This window comes from Peromyscus californicus, unplaced genomic scaffold, assembly GCF_007827085.1.
Source record: "Peromyscus californicus insignis strain IS unplaced genomic scaffold, ASM782708v3 Scaffold_14__1_contigs__length_90479793_seg_2, whole genome shotgun sequence".
Lineage (NCBI taxonomy): Eukaryota > Metazoa > Chordata > Mammalia > Rodentia > Cricetidae > Peromyscus > Peromyscus californicus.
Window position 1 is genome coordinate 65206663 of NW_026294436.1, and position 19419 is coordinate 65226081.

General features: G+C 50.1%; 1 protein-coding gene across 1 annotated transcript in view; it reads left to right on the forward strand.

Annotated features, from left to right (window-relative positions):
- Positions 1-19419, forward strand: part of Parp1 (poly(ADP-ribose) polymerase 1) — a 36861-nt gene that overhangs the window by 14841 nt on the left and 2601 nt on the right. The window contains exons 6-19 of the mRNA XM_052737802.1: positions 868-984; positions 1501-1677; positions 4262-4409; positions 5522-5662; positions 6111-6350; positions 6603-6671; positions 6921-7053; positions 8008-8203; positions 11873-12001; positions 13523-13606; positions 14510-14632; positions 15053-15181; positions 17188-17286; positions 18119-18271. Coding sequence (XP_052593762.1) covers positions 868-984; positions 1501-1677; positions 4262-4409; positions 5522-5662; positions 6111-6350; positions 6603-6671; positions 6921-7053; positions 8008-8203; positions 11873-12001; positions 13523-13606; positions 14510-14632; positions 15053-15181; positions 17188-17286; positions 18119-18271 — 1938 coding nt within the window. The remainder of the gene's footprint in view (positions 1-867; positions 985-1500; positions 1678-4261; positions 4410-5521; positions 5663-6110; positions 6351-6602; positions 6672-6920; positions 7054-8007; positions 8204-11872; positions 12002-13522; positions 13607-14509; positions 14633-15052; positions 15182-17187; positions 17287-18118; positions 18272-19419) is intronic.

Sequence of the window (19419 nt, forward strand, 5' to 3'; positions counted from 1 at the left end):
CCATCCCTCCAACCCAATTTTTATTACTTTTATATGAATTGCTGTGCATGTGTACATGGCATGCATATGGAGGATAGGGACAACTTGCAGGATTCAGTTCTCTACAGCAGCCACTCTACTGTGGGTTCCAGGGATCACTCGGGTGGCCTTACCCACTGAGCCATTTTGTTAATCAAGGTAGCCCTTGATTAACTCAGTCCAGCAAAGGCCGAGGCAGGAAAATTACCATGAGTTTGAGGCCAGCCTGGGCTACATAGTGATTTCAGGCAAGCCTGGGTTCCTAAATGAGATCCTTTCTTACCCTAGTCTCTCCCTAAAAGTTACCACTTGAACTTTTAAAGTGTACAGCCCAGACCTTTCATTAACCCAAAGAAGGCCCATACCCCCTGCCTCAGTGGCAACCAGCCACACCTCCAGATGCCCTGTTGCCAGCCCCAAGACCACGGCAGCATCCACAAGCCCCTTACTTGACCCCCAGTCCTCTGAGTTTGATCTATAAAAGCTACATTATAGGGTCTAGGTGTGGTAACACACACCTTTAATTCCAACACCTGAGAGGCAGAGACAAGTGGATCTCTGTGAGTTCGAGGCCAGCCTGGTCACAGAGCAAGTTCCAGGACAGCCAGGGCTACATAATAATAGATCTTTTGTCAAAAAAAATTTAAATTATGGAAGGAGAGAACCAACTCTCAGAAGTTATTCTCTGACCTACATACATGCGCTGTAGAACATTGAGCATGCTCACATTAATAAATGAATGTAGTTTTTTAAAATTTAAGATAAGAAAACAGTATTAAGATTTAAAAAAAAAAAAAAAACAAAAACAAAAACAAAGAACTGATCTCAGTTGTGGGGTCTCGTCCTCAGGCCCAGAATGACCTGATCTGGAACATCAAAGATGAGCTGAAGAAGGCATGTTCCACCAACGACCTGAAGGAGTTGCTTATCTTCAACCAGCAGCAAGTACCATCTGGAGAGTCCGCGGTGAGCTGCCTGTGTTTTGTGGGGGGAGGAGGGGACATAGAAGGCCCTTCAAGATGTTACAGCTCCGGGGTAGTGTTGTATGGTCATGAGCACCGTCTCCTTCAGTCGGGAGGCTTCCCCGGCTGTACCATACATTGCCACGTTTGGCCTGGTTCAGAACGTGATGAGTTCCCAAGGTGAGCAGGTACTTTTGCCTGTGTGTTCATATCCCACTGGCCTGAGGACCTCTGCTGCCTGCTGCCATGTGTCCCAGGCTTGCTAAGCCCACCCTACACTTGCGTGGGCCACTCCTGTGTGGTAGAGGGGCTGCTGTGGGCCTCCCTCGGCGAGGTGGGGCTGCTGCAGGATCCTTCACTAGTGCAAGGCCTGGCTGTATTGTAAGCTGGCACGTGAGCTATGTATGGTAGAGCCCGGAGACAGCCTTTTTCTGGGAACAGGGCCTGTTTGAGAGTTCCTCCATCTGCATTATTGGTAACATTCCTTCCTGAACCTCTGGTCTCTGACGTGTTTCTTCAGATCTTGGACCGTGTTGCTGATGGCATGGCATTTGGGGCCCTCCTGCCGTGCAAAGAGTGTTCCGGCCAACTGGTCTTTAAGAGTGATGCTTACTACTGTACTGGGGATGTCACTGCCTGGACCAAGTGCATGGTCAAGACTCAGACTCCCAGCCGAAAGGAATGGGTAACTCCAAAGGTAAGGGTTGGGGGGCATCCTAGGATGTGTTGGCAGGAAAACATGACTCGCTCCACCCTTTAGTGGGGACAATTGTAAGGTGACAATGAGCAGGATCGGCCATTAGATGCAGAGTGTGCATTTACATCTTTTGCAGGGAGTGTGCAAAATCCAGTCTGGTGATGCTTGCTGTCCAAGCATTGTGGAGTTCATACTATGTTACTCCCCTAGGTGCTTATCTCAGACTGAAAGGCAGCCCCTTAGGGTCCTTCAGAACCCTCATGGCCCTTCCTGTCTGAGTCTGCTTCCAGGGTTCCCACGGGCTACTGGGTGTCACCAGCCACCTGTGCCCAGGCAGCTCTGCTGTTGGGCTCTCGGCACACTTGTCCAGGTACTGCCTGCACATCTTCCTGCATACCCGTCCGCCCCATCCCACCCCTGGCATTTGTGTGCTGTGCTCATCCAGACAGGAGTGCTTCCTTGAGGGTGAAAGCCCTCTATGGAACCTTTCTGTGCCACATGCCATTGATGAGTGTGCATCCAAAGGCGTCTGGCATCTCACTTGCCATTCACTGAACGTGGGCACAACTAGGTTCCTTTCTGAAGACAGAGGCTTGGGAGCACAGAGACTGTGCTCTTCAGAGCAGCTTGTATGTGATGTCATTAAGTGACCACCCTCCCCTAGTGCAAGGCCTGCTACTGTAAGTCACTTGGGAGACTGAAAGAACTGTGCCAGCTGAATAATTCCTGGTGAATGCAAGAGGGCTCACTTTATGCCTTCCTCCCTAACAAGCAGGGGGACTTAACTGGGTCTGTAGATGTGATTCTAAACAGTCTTATTAAATAAGAAACATAGAGTGGCCGGGCGGTGGTGGCGCACGCCTTTAATCCCAGTACTCGGGAGGCAGAGCCAGGCGGATCTCTGTGAGTTCAAGGCCAGCCTGGTCTCCAAAGTGAGTTCCAGGAAAGGCGCAAAGCTACACAGAGAAACCCTGTCTCGAAAAACCGAAAAAAAAAAAAAAAAAAAAAGAAAGAAACATAGAGCCAAATGCAGAGTTAAAAGCCCAAGAGGTCAGAGCACTAGTGAAGAGCCTTTAGCTTACCACTCACTGCCGTCCTTCCCCTGAGAGAGACCCTCTCCTGTGTGACCTGTCTTTTTATTGCCTTTCTGTTCTGCCTTCTCATTGGCTCTAAACCCAACCACATGACTTCCTCATCACTGCCTGTCTATACAGACCTCCAGGTCTCTGCAGTTGGTACTGGGATTAAAGGTGTGTGTCTCCATGCTGCCTGTGTCCTTGAACACACAGAGACTTTGCCTGCCATGTGATCGGATTAAGGGCGTGTGCTACCATTGCCACGGACTTCTGCTAAATGGCTTGCTATTAGCTCTGACCCCCAGGCAACTTTATTTATTAACATACAAATAAAATCACATTTCAGCATGAATAAAATATCACCATATGGGTCTCCTTTGGAAAACTTCTAAATCTGTCACTGAGGGTGTGAGGTGTTTGTTTTTGATCCCTCACAGTCTCCACACTATCGGTACCCTGCACCAGAGTGGTGCATCCCTTCAAACCAGTGAGCATACACCAACACACCATCACCCACAGTCCATAGTTTACATTAGGGCCCACTCTTGGTGTGGTACAGCCTGTGGGGTTTGATAAATTTAGACTGAAATGTACCCATTAGTAGAAAGTGTCATTTAGAACATGTATTGCCCCAAGACTCGGTGTGCCATTTGTCTTCTCCCAGCCTCTGGAAACAACTGGTCTTTTTATCAACTCCATGTTTTTCCTTTTCTGGAACTCCTTGTAGATGCTCTACAGCCTCTAGTGTTAGCTCCCCTCGCTGGGGAACGTGCAGTCCCGGTTCCCTGTAGCTGGGTAATTAGTTGTCTCTACACAGCCTTGGCTGTCCTGGGACTCACTGTGTAGACCACACTGGCTTCAAACTCACAGAAGTCTGCCTGCCTGTGCCTCCCAAGAGCTGGGATTAAAGGCGTGCGCTGTCACATTGCCACACCACCCACCCCTCTGCCTAGGTGTGTCAGTCTTAGGAACTCTCAGCCGTGAGCTAGGTACCTGTGGACACTAGAGAGGAGGGACTGAGGACAGGGGGATTCCAAGGATGTCCTAGGTCTAGTGATTCTTCTCTCACTAAGCTGTCCTGCTGTTTTTTTATTCTGTCTGAAAATATTACTTTAGTTTGGGAGGGGCATGTGTACCGTGGTGCACATGTAGAGGTCAGGGGATAACTTGTGGGAGTTTCTGCCACCATGTGGGTTCTGGGAGTCGAACTCAGAGCCTTGGCTTGGCAGTACGCACTGGGCCGTCTCGCTGGCCCTTGTTTTGTTTTTCCAAAGGGTAAGGTTTTTCTCTTAGGGCCCTTATAGTAACTGGTCTATCACAGATACAGGAAGTCAGGCTGTAAATAGTAACAAGAACAAGCTTTCTTCCTGGAACTTCCCACTTCCCTATTTATTGTAGAGATTTTAAAAAGATAATTTAATTTGCACAGGACAAATCCCTCTTGGTCTATTGCAAGTTTATTTCAAGGGACATTGGATGTCTTTAAAACTAAACTTGACTTTGTTTAGGAATTCCGAGAAATATCCTACCTCAAGAAATTAAAGGTCAAAAAACAAGATCGGATATTCCCTCCAGAGACCAGTGCCCCAGCGCCGCTGGCACCTCCGCTCTCCGTCACCTCAGCACCTCCAGCTGTGAACTCCTCTGCCCCAGCAGGTATGACGCTGGGGAGGATTGGGGGCTGGCTTTGACCTAGGAGCCATGCCACGCAAGGAGTAGTAAAAGTGAGTATTCTGTGGTCTGTTTGCCATGTGGACAAAGTTCCTTGAGACATGTTCAAAATGCACTACACAGTGTACTGCAAAGCACACCCTCAGTCTCCAGGCCCATTGTCCTCCTGCACCCCCAGCCATCCAGATCCTGGGAGATCTGTCATGACTAGCCATGTCCTCGGCCGTCACAAGCAGTAAGATCTGTGTTTTGGTGGCAAGGAGAAAGGCTGTGTGCTCCTTCAGGCATGTGAACACTCCTGAACCATAAAGGTGGAGGCCGTGGTGGGACGGACGGGTAGTGGACAAGGTTCTGCTTCTGAAGGCTAGCCCAGCTGCACCGTTCCCCCGGTGGTGAACAGTGGTTACCCTAAGTCCTCTCTGCTGCTTGAAGCCTGGGGTCTCCATGTGCACATGGGGTCAGTTAGGGTCTGCTTCCTGGTCCTCCCTTGACAGGTCCGTCCTCTGCTGTCTCTCGGGTGCAGTTCACACCCAAATCAGTGATGTTGTTCTCTTCAGAGACTTTAGTGAAATCCATTTGACGTCATCAGCGTCCACCCCCTAGAGAGGACAGGCTAGATCTCCCCCAGCTGTGGCCTGTGGCCTGGCTGTGACCAGTGCTGCATTCTTGCCTTGTCTCCCAGACGGCCCCATCCACGCCAGGCTGACTGGGTACTGGGCAGCTTGCTCTACTTGGCCTGCAACAGCCGGGCTCAGTGTGGTCACACTGGTGGATGCCTTCAGCTTTACCACCAAGAAGTCTGGTCTGCACTTTGTTACTCAGGAGTTGGGTCTCGTCACCTACCCTCTTCCCGGCGTCCTCTTCCCATCTCCAGGTGCAGTCTGACCTGGTAGCCAGCCTGGACCACCCTGTTGGTGGCTCATTCCTACCCAGTTTCTCGGTGGTGGACCTCATGGGTTCTCCCGCTGGCTGTTAGCTTCTGTCTTCATGAGACTTTCCCAAAGAGAAAAGAGTGACGGACCGCCATGGCCGGCCACGCGCGGAGCCTGCTGTTTGTTTTGTCCTTCCTGGCCTGACGCTTCTATCCCCTGTCCCAGATAAACCTCTGTCTAACATGAAGATCCTGACCCTGGGGAAACTCTCCCAGAGCAAAGACGAGGCAAAGGCCACGATCGAGAAGCTCGGGGGCAAGTTGACGGGATCGGCCAACAAGGCCTCCTTGTGTATCAGCACCAAAAGTGAGTTTAACAGGCTTGTGCCTCTTGCAAGTGTGGAGAGGGGTCAGTGTGTGACAGGGCTGAGGTTCAGACTCACCACCATTGCTTGAGGGTAAACTAGTGTTTGTCATGTCGTCCGTGTTCATAGTGGCTTACATTCCCAGCACAGACCACGAGCTTACCAGGGTTCAGGGCTCCATGGGATGTCACGGGATGTCCCTGTGTTGGCTGCCAGAACACAGGCTGACACCACACTGAGGGTTTGGAGAAGGTGGGTTCCCTGGCATTCCGGTGCCGCTGGAACATGACTGTGTGATGGACAGCTCGGGCTGTGTGACAGTTTGGAGGGGGGGAAAGAAGTGTTGGTGCTGAGGCCGTGAGCACTCGGGGGCTGGAGTAGCCGCAAGTCCAGGCTTACTTGTCAGCTTACGGGCTGTTCGGCTTCTCTTTCTTTTCTGGTTTTAAACAGAGGAGGTGGAAAAGATGAGTAAGAAAATGGAAGAAGTGAGAGCTGCCAGCGTTCGAGTTGTGTGTGAGGACTTCCTCCAGGACGTGTCTGCCTCCACTAAGAGCCTCCCAGAGCTGCTCTCCGCCCACAGCTTGTCCCCTTGGGGGGCTGAGGTGAAGGCAGAGCCTGTTGAAGCGGCGGCCCCCAAGGGGAAGTCAGCTGCACCCTCGAAGAAGAGCAAGGGCCCTGTTAAGGAGGAAGGTGAGGCCCAGCTGCGCTATCTGTGACCTCACCTCTGTGCTTCTGTGGCCCGGAAGCTCTCTGAGCGGTATCCTCAGTTCAGTGTTAGTGGGCACAGGGCAGCATCCTCAGTTCAGTGTTAGTGGGCACAGATCAGCATCCTCAGTTCAGTGTTAGTGGGCACAGGGCAGCAGGCCCTGTGATACGTGCCCCTGGAAACTTCTGCCTTTGTTGTCTCAGTTAGATCTTTATGTTCCTCTGTCCCCTCCCAAGGTGTCAGCAAGTCTGAAAAAAGGATGAAGTTAACTCTGAAGGGAGGAGCAGCTGTTGATCCTGACTCGGGTAAGTGATGAGGAGCCAGCCACAGGCCCTGGGTGACTCGGAGATGTCTGCAGTTCAGAGTAGCCAGAGGGGAGCAGGCATCCTTTGCCTGCCGGCCAATCCTGACCTAATCCCATGTGGGTCAGTGGGGGAGCCTCTAAAGGCAGTGGTGTAACACGCAGCTAACCAGGGACTCGTAGGCCCACAGACCCTGTGTTACACCCTAACCCTTGAAGGGAATGAACTCTAAGAGGTTTGCCTCTGGGGCAGGTCTGGAACACTCTGCACACGTCCTGGAGAAAGGCGGGAAGGTGTTCAGTGCCACGCTTGGCCTGGTGGACATTGTGAAGGGGACCAACTCCTATTACAAGCTGCAACTTCTGGAGGATGACAAGGAGAGCAGGTGAGCGGGGACAGATTCCCTCCAGGTTAGTGTGTGCTGCCCACCGTGGGAAGTCAAGTTGCTCAGGGCCTGGAGGAGAACTCGACACAAAAAGCCTGATTCATGATTTATTGTTATGCACATATTAAAATTAAAATTTATTCTTTCTGTTCATCTATTTTTTGAATCAGGGTTTCTCTGTGTAGCCCTGGCTGTCCTGGAACTTGCTTTGTAGACCAAACTGGCCTCAAAGTCTTGAGATCCACCAACCTCTGCCTCCCAAGTGCTGGGATTGAAGATGTGTGTGCCACCACCACCTGGCTTTAAATTATTATTTAATGCTATCCCACACTAGCTGGTTACTAGAATGAAGGTGATTATTCTGGTGTGTTAAGTTTTCTTGGTTGTAATGCGCTTGCCTAGTGTGTTCTAGGCCCTGGGTTCCATCTGCAGCATCACTCAGTCAACATATGAGTGGGAGAGAGTGTTGTGTTGTTTTTTTATGTACAGTGGGGTTTTCCTGTGTGTGTGTGTGTGTGTGTGTGTGTGTGTGTGTGTGTGTGTGTGTGTATGTATATATATAGAGAGAGAGATAGATATATAGATAGATATATATATCTGTGAAGATGCCAGATCCCCTGGAACTGGAGTTATAGACAGTTGTGAATTGTGAAGTCCCACGTGGGTGCTGGGGATTGAACCTTTGGAAGACCAGCCAGTGCTCTTATCTGCTGAGCCATCTCCAGCCCCAAGAGTGCTTTTAAAACTGCCCCTTAGGAGGGCAGTGGTGGCACACGCACTCGGGAGACACAGGCAGGTGGATCTCTGAGTTTGAGGCCAGCCTGGTCTACAAAGTGAGTTCTGTGACAGCCAGGGCGACACAGGGGAAAAGAAACCAACTGTCCCTTACTGAGGAGACCCTGGACAGAACAGAAGCTCATCCTGGGTCTCTGCCTCGGTCCTGCCCTCTTACAGGTACTGGATCTTCCGGTCCTGGGGCCGAGTAGGCACAGTCATTGGCAGCAACAAACTTGAGCAGATGCCATCTAAAGAGGATGCTGTTGAGCACTTCCTGAAATTGTATGAAGAGAAGACTGGAAATGCCTGGCACTCTACAAACTTCACAAAGTATCCCAAGAAGTTCTACCCTCTGGAGATTGACTACGGCCAGGTAATCTTACCGAGTTCTTCTAGCGTCTGTTCCTAGTACAGAAGAGCCCCTAACTCCACGGTGTTGCTCCGATGGTGTCACTGGTGATAAGAGTTAATGATAGCAGTGTGACAGATTCTTCTCCCCACATAGAAGAAAGCTCTGGCTCATTCCATGAGGCCAGTGTTACCCAAGAAGAAAACTGTTGAATACCATCCCTGTAATGCAAAATCCTCAACTAGCAAATCACACAGTTATGTGAGAATGTACACCAAGCTTGAGTGCAACAAAAACCCAGAGTGTGAGGTTGGTTGACATTTCAGTGCGCCCTGTGAATGAAGAGCAGAAGTCACATGACCATCTCAGTAGCTAAAAGAAAAAAATTTTCTTTAGCTCTGTGCCCTAAAGCATCAAATGAGACCTAGATAAGAACAGGGTGGGGGGAGCTCAAGCTGGGTTTGAACTCACCCTCCCACTTAGCCTCCTGGGTGCCAGGATTACAGGTTTGTGCAGTAGAGACTCAGACATGGAGGAAGAGAAGTTTCTGAAGTTGCTCTGGGGCCTCTTCATTGTAATGCTTAGCTTCTGGAAGACTTTACTGGAATCCCTGTGTCAACTGTAGGCATGAAATGATCCAGCGTCAGGAAAATTGGACAACTTACGTATCCTGCCTGGGGATAGATTTAGTCCCAGTGTTATCCATATCTACTCTGAAACTCTTCCTGTGTGGTACCAGACAGAGTTCAGTTTCCTCTGAGGTGATATTTTTGTGACTGGATGTTACGTTTGGTTGAGTCAGGGACCTGCTGTTTAGCAAATCAAACTGGCAGTCACCTGGCTTCAGCACCGGAAATGCTGGGATTGCGGCACATGCACCATGCTCGGTAACACGTCGTTCTTAAGGCCACATAGACTCTTGCAGTGTTAGTACTCTTGTCAGGGGCTTGTACATGTTAGTTTTATAAAAGAAAAGAGATTTACAAATGGGTGCAGATTGTGATTCCAAGCCTTCGGGGTCTAGCATGCCACAGGGGAGAAATTCTTTCTGTTGTAGAGTGGTGTGTGTGTGTGAGCTCTGCATTAAAAACAGAATTTAGAGGAGGCTGGAGGGATGGCTCAGTGGTTAACAGCACAGGCTGCTCTTCCAGAGGACCAGGTTCAATTCCCAGACACCACATGGCAGCTCACAACTGTCTGGAACTCTAGTTCTAGGTGACTGACACCCTCACACAGACATACATGAAGGCAAAACACCAATGCACACAAAATAAAAACGAAATATTTTTAAAAAATAGAATTTAGAGGCCAGTGTGGTAGCTCACGAGACCTTTGATTCCAGTGTGCAGAGAGCAGAGTAGGTGGATCTCTATGAGCTTGAAGTTACTCTGGTCTTCATCATCAAATGTTCCAGGACAGCCAGGGTTACCTAGTGAGACCCTGGGGGGTTTTTGTTCGTTTGCTTTTTTTTTTTTTTTTTTTTTTTTTTTTTTGGTTTTTTGGTTTTTTGGTTTTTTGGTTTTTCGAGACAGGGTTTCTCTGTGTAGCTTTGCGCTTTTCCTGGAACTCACTTGGTAGCACAGGCTGGCCTCGAACTCACAGAGATCCTCCTGGCTCTGCCTCCCGAGTGCTGGGATTAAAGGCGTGCGCCACCATTGCCCAGCTGTTCGTTTGCTTTTTAAATAGAATTTAGCTCTTACATAGTGCTGAGGCTGAAACCTTGAGACCTTGGACTTTAGGTGGACAGGCTTGGTCTGGCTTCGTAGTTCCCTCCACTGAATTAAGTATCTTCAGTATTTCAGAATTTTTGAGACAGACACAGACAGTAAACTACCCAGGATTAGCCACAGTAAAGTTGTGGCGTATGTCTGCATCTGGCTGCTTTCACCTTTGGTGTCATTTTCCTACCGTAATGGTGGAATCCTGCCTTACATACCATGTGGTACACACCCATCTCCTCCCTCGTGGCCCAGGATCACCACACACTATAGGTCCAGACACCACTTCCCATGGGAGCACAATGTGAGACAGATAAGTAGTTTAGCATTTTAAAAGCAGAAACCATGAAGCTAACCTTAATAATTTAGCCCAGCATTATGCAAAATGGTCTCACTATAATGTGATTGACACCAACAGAACCATGAGCATTTCCTGTTTGTACTATGACATGTGGTGTGTTGCTCACATAGCACTTGGCTTAATTTAGAGTGGCACATTTCAAAACCTCAGTGGCTTGTCTTATAGCCAGCAGCTGCCGTAGTAAACTAACTATGCCTGAAGGTACTGTTTCCTTTTGGAACATTGGGGGTTGTATTGCTTGCTTAGTTTTGTAGTCGGTTTTTGTTTGGGGTTTGTATTTGTTTTTCAGGTTGGTTTCATTAGTTTTTCATTGGACTCAGGTAATGAGGCTTGGCGCGCGATGGGCACTTTACTAACCCTCTTGAGTGTTGATTTTAACATTCAGCTAATGCATCTTTTAATTTTTGACAGGGTCTTGCTGACCTGAATTCACTATGTAGAGCAGGCTAGCCTTAAGCTCACAGGCAGAGATCTGCCTGCCTCGAGTACTAGGATTAAAGACGTGTACCATCTTGCGCAATTAAAACATCATTTCTTCAGACTGTTTAGAACTCCATCTTGGGCTGAGCTAGAAATTGTAACTGATCAAAACAAAGCAACTCCCTCCCCCTGGCTAGACATTGAGATCTTTTCGGGGACCTGCTGTGGTGATTCAGGTAGGCATACAGATGTTTGAGTGCCTCTCAGAGGGTCACCTCCAAGAGGTGGAGTCCCTGGTCATAAATAATGTGCTTAGTACGTCTTTTTAAAACCCGTAGACAGTTTGCACTCCGGTGAGGTCATCCCCGCGGCGTAGAAAAGCACCTCTGGAGTTCTGTGTGCGGCGGAGTAGGTCCTTTGGGAAACGACAGCAGCACCTGGGAGCCCTGGTGGCGCATTGACTGCAGCTTAGCCAGGGAGAATCCAGGCCCACGACCCAGCTCATTGCCATCACAGATACCGTCCTATACACAGCATCACATGACAGGGGCCAGCACAGCTCCTGCCTGCTCGGGGCTTAGGGAGGAAAGCCAGAGGTGGTGACCACAGAGCGCTTGGTCTGACCTAGCCCACTTCTCCAGGAGGCAGGAGTAAAATCTCAGGTGCTCCTAGTTCATTAGGCAGTGCCGTCTCAGAGAACGGAGGAGGGAGGCCGAGGAGGGACAGCAGTTGCTAAGAGGTGCCACATCTCTGTCAAGCTGGCTGACAGAAAATGAGACTGAGGAGAGAGATTGTAAGGAAAACCATGTAGAAAGGGTCCTGCAGCTGGCCCTGGGTAGCAGGAACAGGGAAAGGGAAGACTTGGTCTGCCAGCAGGTTCCTGCCAATTGATCCGACCTTTATTTTCATAGCAGCCATCCCTTCTAAGGTAGGCATGGATGTGCATGGGCAGCTTCTTCTACAGGGTACTAGCATACCCAGAGAGGGGCAGAAATAGGAATCTGAAGCAGTCTGGGGCTTGGGAATGCATGGGAATTATTTTGCCGGTGCAGAACTCCTCCTGGCCACCATTGTCTGGAGAGTTTTGGTGAACATTTGGCTTTTGCTCGCAAGTATCCTGCATCCTAGTTACCCATAGGTAAACCCTGATGACACTGCCCTTTGTCCTCTTCCGGGTTCCCTGCCATCCTGAAGGATGAAGAGGCGGTAAAGAAGCTGACGGTAAAGCCTGGCACTAAGTCGAAGCTCCCAAAGCCAGTGCAGGAGCTCGTGGGAATGATCTTCGACGTGGAGAGCATGAAGAAAGCCTTGGTGGAGTACGAGGTGGGTGCCGCAGCTGCGTCTGCTCATCTGCTGAGCGTGGTGGTGGGTGCTGAGCCTGGCGAGTTCTCCGCTATTGTTTTTCCTCTCTTAAAAAGAAGGGGAAAGTGGTGCGCATCCTCATCCCTGCTCCTGCTTGCCAAGCATCTCTGTGCTGTGGAACATGAGTGTACCGCAGAGGGCTGGCCCTGGGCCTCGGGCCTCCTGTGCCTTTCCCAATTTGTTTCAGTATTAGGGTGAGTAGATCTGGTTCTTTGGGGCTCAAACATACCAGCTAGCTGATGTCAGTGGAAGTCCAAGACTTCGTTCACTTGTAGAAAAAGAAAACTGGACTGGAGAGAGATTGCTTAGTAGATAAGAGCACTTGCTGCTCTACCAGAGGACCTGGGGTCAGTTTCCAGCACCTACATGGCGGCCCACAACCCTCTGTAACTCCAGTTCAAGGGAATCTGGACCTGTCTTTTGGCCTCCACAGGCACTAGGTACCCAAGTGGTACACAGGCATGCATGTAAACAAAACAGTCATAGATAGAAAATAATTTTTAAAAATTTTAAACTATAAGAAAAATGTGACCACCACTGACTTGACCCATGCTCCGGTCAATCGGTCAAACTCAATCAACTCTTTCTTAAAAGTTGGAGTTAGACATAGCTGTGCTAGGGTGCTTGCCTCACATGCATGAGGCAGAAAGAGAAAGGAGAGGCTGGAGGTGAGATAAGGGCGGTTGAGACTGTAGTGCTCCCGGTTGGGCCTACATGGCAAGGACCACGGGCTAAGTCAGGCATCTCACCTCCAGTCTCCCCAGCAGTTGAGGCAGGAGGAGACCTCTGTGCTTGGCCAGCCGTGAGTCCAGAGGCTGTGGGCTGCATGCAGATCAAGTAGCTCTGGTGGGTGTGTCCAGTACCACGGTCTCACAGCGAAGAGTGTAGGATCTCGTGGCACACGGGTGTCTCACCTCAAGCACTTAGTGAACAGCACAGGCCAGTTCACTCAGGAGGGAGTAGGTGTCCCTTGAAACAGTTAATCTGGTTTTTGAGTGGGGAACTGTCTGCTTTTCATCACTTTAACAAAATGACCATGCCTCGGCCTTCTCAGCTCAAGACCCTGATTAACAGTGGTTAGTCGTACTGTTGTTGAGAACAAATGTGTAGCCTTTTGGGGTGGCTGATTTGTAAAGGAAGTGTTGAATCAGGTATGTGTTCTTGAAAAATAATGCTTACCACTTGGAAATTGGAGGCTCTTGTTTCTGAACTGGATGGCAGCAAGGCTGCCCTGCCTTCCTCTGGAGTCCTGGGCAGTGCAGCCTGCACTGGGAGGCTTCATCCATCACGCTGGTCCTGTGGGATTGGTAGGAATTACATTGCCTCGTCCTTCAGAACTGCTGAGCTGTACGCATTGGGCTACTGTTACACGGCGTACAGGGTGGGGTAACTTCTGTGCAGGTGGTCCGCTGATCTCTGAGGGGACTGTGTCCTGTCACCGCTCTACAGAATGCCCAGCCTTTACTTCCCCTGTCTCCCCAGATTGACCTTCAGAAGATGCCCTTGGGGAAGCTGAGCAGAAGGCAGATCCAGGCTGCCTACTCCATCCTCAGTGAGGTCCAGCAGGTAAACAAGCACCTCAGGTTTCCAGCCAGGCCAGCTTCTCTTGTAGTGAGAGGCAGTCGCCACATCTACTGTGTGGTAGTGGTGACAGCAGTGACAGTGGTTTGTGTGGATTTGGTTGTTGGTTGGTTGGTTTGTTTTCCATCAGCTCAGTAAATGTTACAGTCCCAGTGACTGGCCAAAGATTGTTAACAAAATATACAAGTAATAATGCTTTTAGTTTAGTGTATGCAATGAACTCCTCAGAAATCTGGTGGAGAATTTTATTTAGTGTGTTCGCAGCCCAAGGGCTTTCTAGTGACATCCTCCAGAGACCAGAAGGCTCTGCTTGTATTTGAGGGTGGGGTGCAGCCTCTTGTGAGAAGAAAAGGAAGCATCCAGCAAAGTAGACTTCCTGCTGCTGAACACTAAGCCTGGAGTGAGCTATAGAATCCAGGTGCCGTCCCTACCTCCACCGACACTGTTTGGGCTTCCCAGTTCAAGCTCTTTTTAACTCCCACTCCCCAACATTATGAAGTTTTCTTTTGTTTCTTTGAGACAGGGTCTCTCCATGTGACCCTTGATGGCCTGAAACTGTGTAGACCTGGCTGGCCTCGAACTCAGATCCACCTGCCTTTGAGTGCTGAGATTAGAGACGTGTGCCACCATGCCCAGCTCAACAGTTTTCAAACATAAAAACCAAAGGAATTTTACAGCAGTAGCCATGAGCCCAGCACATAGAGTTTGCAAAGGAACTTTGTGTGACGTGTATGGTAACGTAGTTCTTGGTGTGGTTAAGCTGTGCTGTTATGTTCCAGGACCACGGTCCTGCCTTGCTCATCCAGTGAGAAGGAGCTGTGATAATCATTTCCCTGCTTGTGCACACAGCAGTCGATTCAGTCCTGTGTTCCTCCTGTCCCCTTCCAGGCAGTGTCCCAAGGCAGCAGTGACTCCCAGATCCTGGATCTCTCTAATCGCTTCTACACCCTGATCCCCCATGACTTCGGAATGAAGAAGCCCCCACTCCTGAACAACGCAGACAGTGTGCAGGTAGTGGCCCTGCGCTGGCCAGGGCTGGTCTTCCTCCTGGGCATGTCCTCCTTACTGTGCTCTTTCAGAGCGGGATCTACGGTTTCTTCCCTTTGCTTTACCAAGTAAGTCCAGGAAATTGTCACTCGCCAAGAAGACCTTTTCTCTGTCCCCACATAAAGGCCCCCACGAGTCCCTGACTGAGATCAGTATGTGACATCTGCCCCTCACTTCCCCAGGCATCAGAGCCTCATCAGCATGTCAGGAAATGCCTGTGACTGTCAAGTGTTGAGTGAGGTGGTGGCAGGCTCTGGCCAACCAAGAGATTCCTCCCCCGCCCCCACTGTGTGGGAGGTCATCTACATACTGACTTCTGTCCAGGCTTGATAGTTTGTCTCCTTCCCTGTGGACTTAACTCCCAGGTCTTTATTTTGTCCCCAGGCCAAGGTGGAGATGCTGGACAACCTCCTGGACATCGAGGTGGCCTACAGTCTTCTCAGGGGTGGGTCTGATGACAGCAGTAAGGACCCCATTGATGTCAACTACGAGAAGCTCAAAACCGACATTAAGGTGAGAGGCCTGCCCCTTCCCAGGTGGTAATCAGTAATTACCCTTTCCAGGTAATCACCCAAGAGCAGTGGTCTCCAACCTGCATTGGCACTCGGGCCATCTCAACTGCTCCTTAAATGTGCAGCCAGGCCTTGAACCTGCCCTCCCACAAATCCAGATGGCGATGATGGTCCTTGAGACCCCCTGCAAGGGGTCTTCTGAGCTAGCTAGTGCCTCAGATTGGTGTGGAGACTGGATTTTGAGGGTCCTGCCAAAAGTTCCTTTTCTTCTATTTTGGGTACAAGCAGTCCATTGAACTCAGGTGTGTTAAAGGCCCAAGCATGTGGGAATTGCCCTGCCTGGACTCTGTTCCTCTGCTCCCAGCCTGACGTGCCTACTTCTGCCTGTGACAGGATTAGAGTATGCAAGAGTCTAATGAGCCAGCACCTGTTTCTGCCAGGCAGCGTGGACCCATCGGTCCAAGTAGTACTGAGGCTTGGAGCCTGGACCAGGTATTTCCAGATTCTTGGCCTCTTAGTCAAAGGATAAAAAGGCTCACAGGATTACAAAAGTAGTGTAGGTTGGGTGATCCTCTATTTTGATTGACAGACTTGATATGTATGCCTTTTGCCTCCTGTGCATGTTCTTCCCATAATGCCTCTGGTTTTAATAATGGGGTACCCAGTTTTATATAGGCATAAAATGGTAGAGAGAAGATTTGTCCTAGTCAGGGTTACTTACTATTGCTGTGATGAAACACCATGACGAAAACAACTTGGGAAAGAAAAGGGGGTGCTTGCACTTGCACATCAGAGTTCATCATCAAAGGAAGTCAGGACAGGAACCTGGAGGCCGTGGAGGGGTGCTGCTGACTGGCTTGCTCTAATTAAGAAAATGCCTAACAGGCTTGCCTACAGCCCAATCTAATGAAGGCATTTTCTCAAGTGAGGCTCCCTCCAGTGTCTCTAGCTTGTGTCAAGTTGACATAAAACTAGCTAGCACAAGATTTCTGCAGAAGTTCACTTAAAGGTTGTTGTGTTTGTACCTAAGACCAACTGAAGCATGATCAGCCTTCCTGCTCATACCCAGACATAGCTAGAATATAACTGAATAGAATCTATCTAAATTTGGTGGTTATTAAGAGGAGAAACTCACTCCGTTGTTGGGAGGTTGGTGTGCCGGCTCCGTGCAGATGGAGGAGTGCTGAGTTTGAGGCGTGTTAAACGGGAGGAGAGTATGCACAGAATGAAAGTAAGGGTCTCAGGCTAACAACGCAGCATTAGAGGAAGGGTGCCTGCATAGCCCAGACCAAGTGGAGTCCGAGGGAGCTCAACTGTTCCCTATGCCTCCCGCCTCACAAGCAGGATTCGTGCCAAGTGTACATTCAATGGAAAGCTATAGTATAGGTTCTTGGTAAAGAAGCAGCAAAGACAACTAGAATTCCTAGGTTTTCCAAACTTAGAGTAAGAAAACATAAAGACCATCCATAGCCTCCTGCATAAGCTCAGTTTGTTTAGTGTGAATTCCATTGATGTCACATAATTGGACGTTTGCTGAGCCAACACATGGAAGAGAGAGACTATTCTCAGAGCCCTGCAGTGGGGCTGAGGGACAGTGCAGTGAGACTCTATCCTCAGAGCCCTGCAATGGGGCTGAGGGACAGTGCAGTCATAGAGCACTTGCTGGGCGTGTGCAAGGCCCTTTTGTTCATCCTGAGGACTGGGGGAGGGACAAGGAAATTGAATGATGTCACCTTGTGTTCCACAGTGAGCTGAGTTCCTGGTCCAGAGTAATTTCCTTGTTCCACCTCACTAATCTTACGCTCTAGTGTGTAGACAAGAACTCTTCTCTAGCAGTCCAAGTGGATGAAGGAGTGATGTTTGGGCACATGGAACCCTGGCCTAGGCCGTAGGTGTCACTCTTGGGTAGCATGGACTGTTCTGGCATCCTCTAGTCTTGTATATCGATATTCTTCACAGGGCTCTCTGGGGGTCTCCCTGCTCTGATTCCAGATGCCTATTTTCCAGGTGGTTGACAGAGATTCTGAGGAAGCTGAGGTCATCAGGAAGTATGTTAAGAACACTCATGCGACCACACACAATGCCTATGACCTGGAAGTGATAGATGTAAGAATCCTTCTCACCCCCTTTCTGTCCTGCCAGGTCTCCCTGTGCCCTACTTTCCTGGGCCTGGCTCAGAAAGAGTGGGCTGTTTTGCTCTGCTTTGCGTTTTTGGTTTTGATTTTGGGTTTTGGTTTTTTTGTTGTTTTTGTTTGTTTGTTTGTTTTGTTTTTTTGAGATAGGGTTGTCTGTCTGTCCTGGCTGTCCTGAAGCTCACTATTAGACCAGGCTGGCTTCAAATTTATAGAGATCCACCAGCCTCTGCCTGTGCCTCCTGAGTTCTGGGAGTAAAGGTGTTTGCCGCCACAGCCATCCCTACTTTGTTTTAAGTACGCAGAGGTGACTTGTTTGTTGAGCTAGAGAATTAGTGGTATTGTACGGTTAGCTTTGCCCTTTAACGGTGTATTAAAGTGCCCCAGATTTGGTTTTTAGGATAAGAAAATATGGTTACCAGAAGCTCATGATAAAGTTCCTCAGGCCAGATGTAGTACACATCTCTAATCCCATCACTTGGGAGTCTGAGGCAGGAGACTCAAAGGGCCAGGGCCAACCTGGTCTGCATAGTCAGTTCCAGGTAAGCCTGGGCTACATAGACTAGTCTCAAAGCCAAAGTTCCTTAGGTGCATATCTGCTGCATATTAGCACCAGTGTTTTAATGGCTCGTCCCTGTTGAGTGGAGCCTTGGGACGTGTGCATTGGCTCATCCCATCCTAGCCTGTGGATAATGCCACAAAGCTGAAGTTTTCTAGTCTTGGGACAGGTGGTCAGTATCAGTCCATTCATCTCTTCGGTTAACCTGAGTAACAGTATTTCTGCTTCCCTTTTGCTGTCTGCCCAGATCTTTAAGATAGAGCGAGAGGGAGAGAGCCAGCGCTACAAGCCCTTCAAGCAGCTTCACAATCGGAGGTTGCTGTGGCACGGGTCCAGGACCACCAACTTCGCTGGCATCTTGTCACAGGGTCTGCGGATAGCCCCACCTGAAGCACCTGTGGTAGGTGGCTGACCTCGGGTATGGGGACTTAGGAAGTACTTGTTCTTGCAGTAATATCCTCCTTAAAGAGCGCTGGGTGCTTTGAGGAGAGCCTGTAATCCTGCAGCCTGCCCCATCAGGAGTACAGCTGTGGGGAGAACCTGTAACCCTGCAGCTGCCCCGTTAGTACAGCTGTGGGGAGAACCTCTAACCCTGCAGCTGCCCCGTCAGTACAGCTGTGGGGAGAGCCTCTAACCCTGCAGTCTGCCTCGTCAGTACAGCTGTGGGGAGAGCTTCTAACCCTGCAGCTGCCCCGTCAGGAGTACAGCTGTGGGGAGAGCCTCTAACCCTGCAGCTGCCCCGTTAGTACAGCTGTGAGGAGAACCTCTAACCCTGCAGCTGTCCCGTCAGGAGTACAGCTGTGGGGAGAGCCTCTAACCCTGCAGCTGCCCCGTTAGTACAGCTGTGAGGAGAACCTCTAACCCTGCAGCTGCCCTGTCAGGAGTACAGCTGTGAGGAGAGCCTCTAACCCTGCAGCTGCCCCGTCAGGAGTACAGCTGTGGGGAGAACCTCTAACCCTGCAGCTGTCCGTCAGGAGTACAGCTGTGAGGAGAGCCTCTAACCCTGCAGCTGTCCCGTCAGTACAGCTGTGGGGAGAGCCTCTAACCCTGCAGCTGTCCTGTCAGTACAGCTGTGAGGAGAACCTCTAACCCTGCAGCTGTCCGTCAGGAGTACAGCTGTGAGGAGAGCCTCTAACCCTGCAGCTGTCCTGTCAGTACAGCTGTGAGGAGAGCCTCTAACCCTGCAGCTGTCCTGTCAGTACAGCTGTGGGGAGAGCCTCTAACCCTGCAGCTGCCCCGTCAGGAGTACAGCTGTGAGGAGAGCCTCTAACCCTGCAGCTGCCCCGTCAGGAGTACAGCTGTGAGGAGAGCCTCTAACCCTGCAGCTGCCCCGTCAGTACAGCTGTGGGGAGAGCCTCTAACCCTGCAGCTGCCCCGTCAGGAGTACAGCTGTGAGGAGAGCCTCTAACCCTGCAGCTGCCCCGTCAGGAGTGCAACTGTACATGTTTGAGACAGCTTCTGGAACAGAAGTGTCTAGACCAGGATGCTCTGAAGACTGATTGGACTTGTTGACATGCAAAGAACAGGCTTTGGAGCCCAGGCATGCAG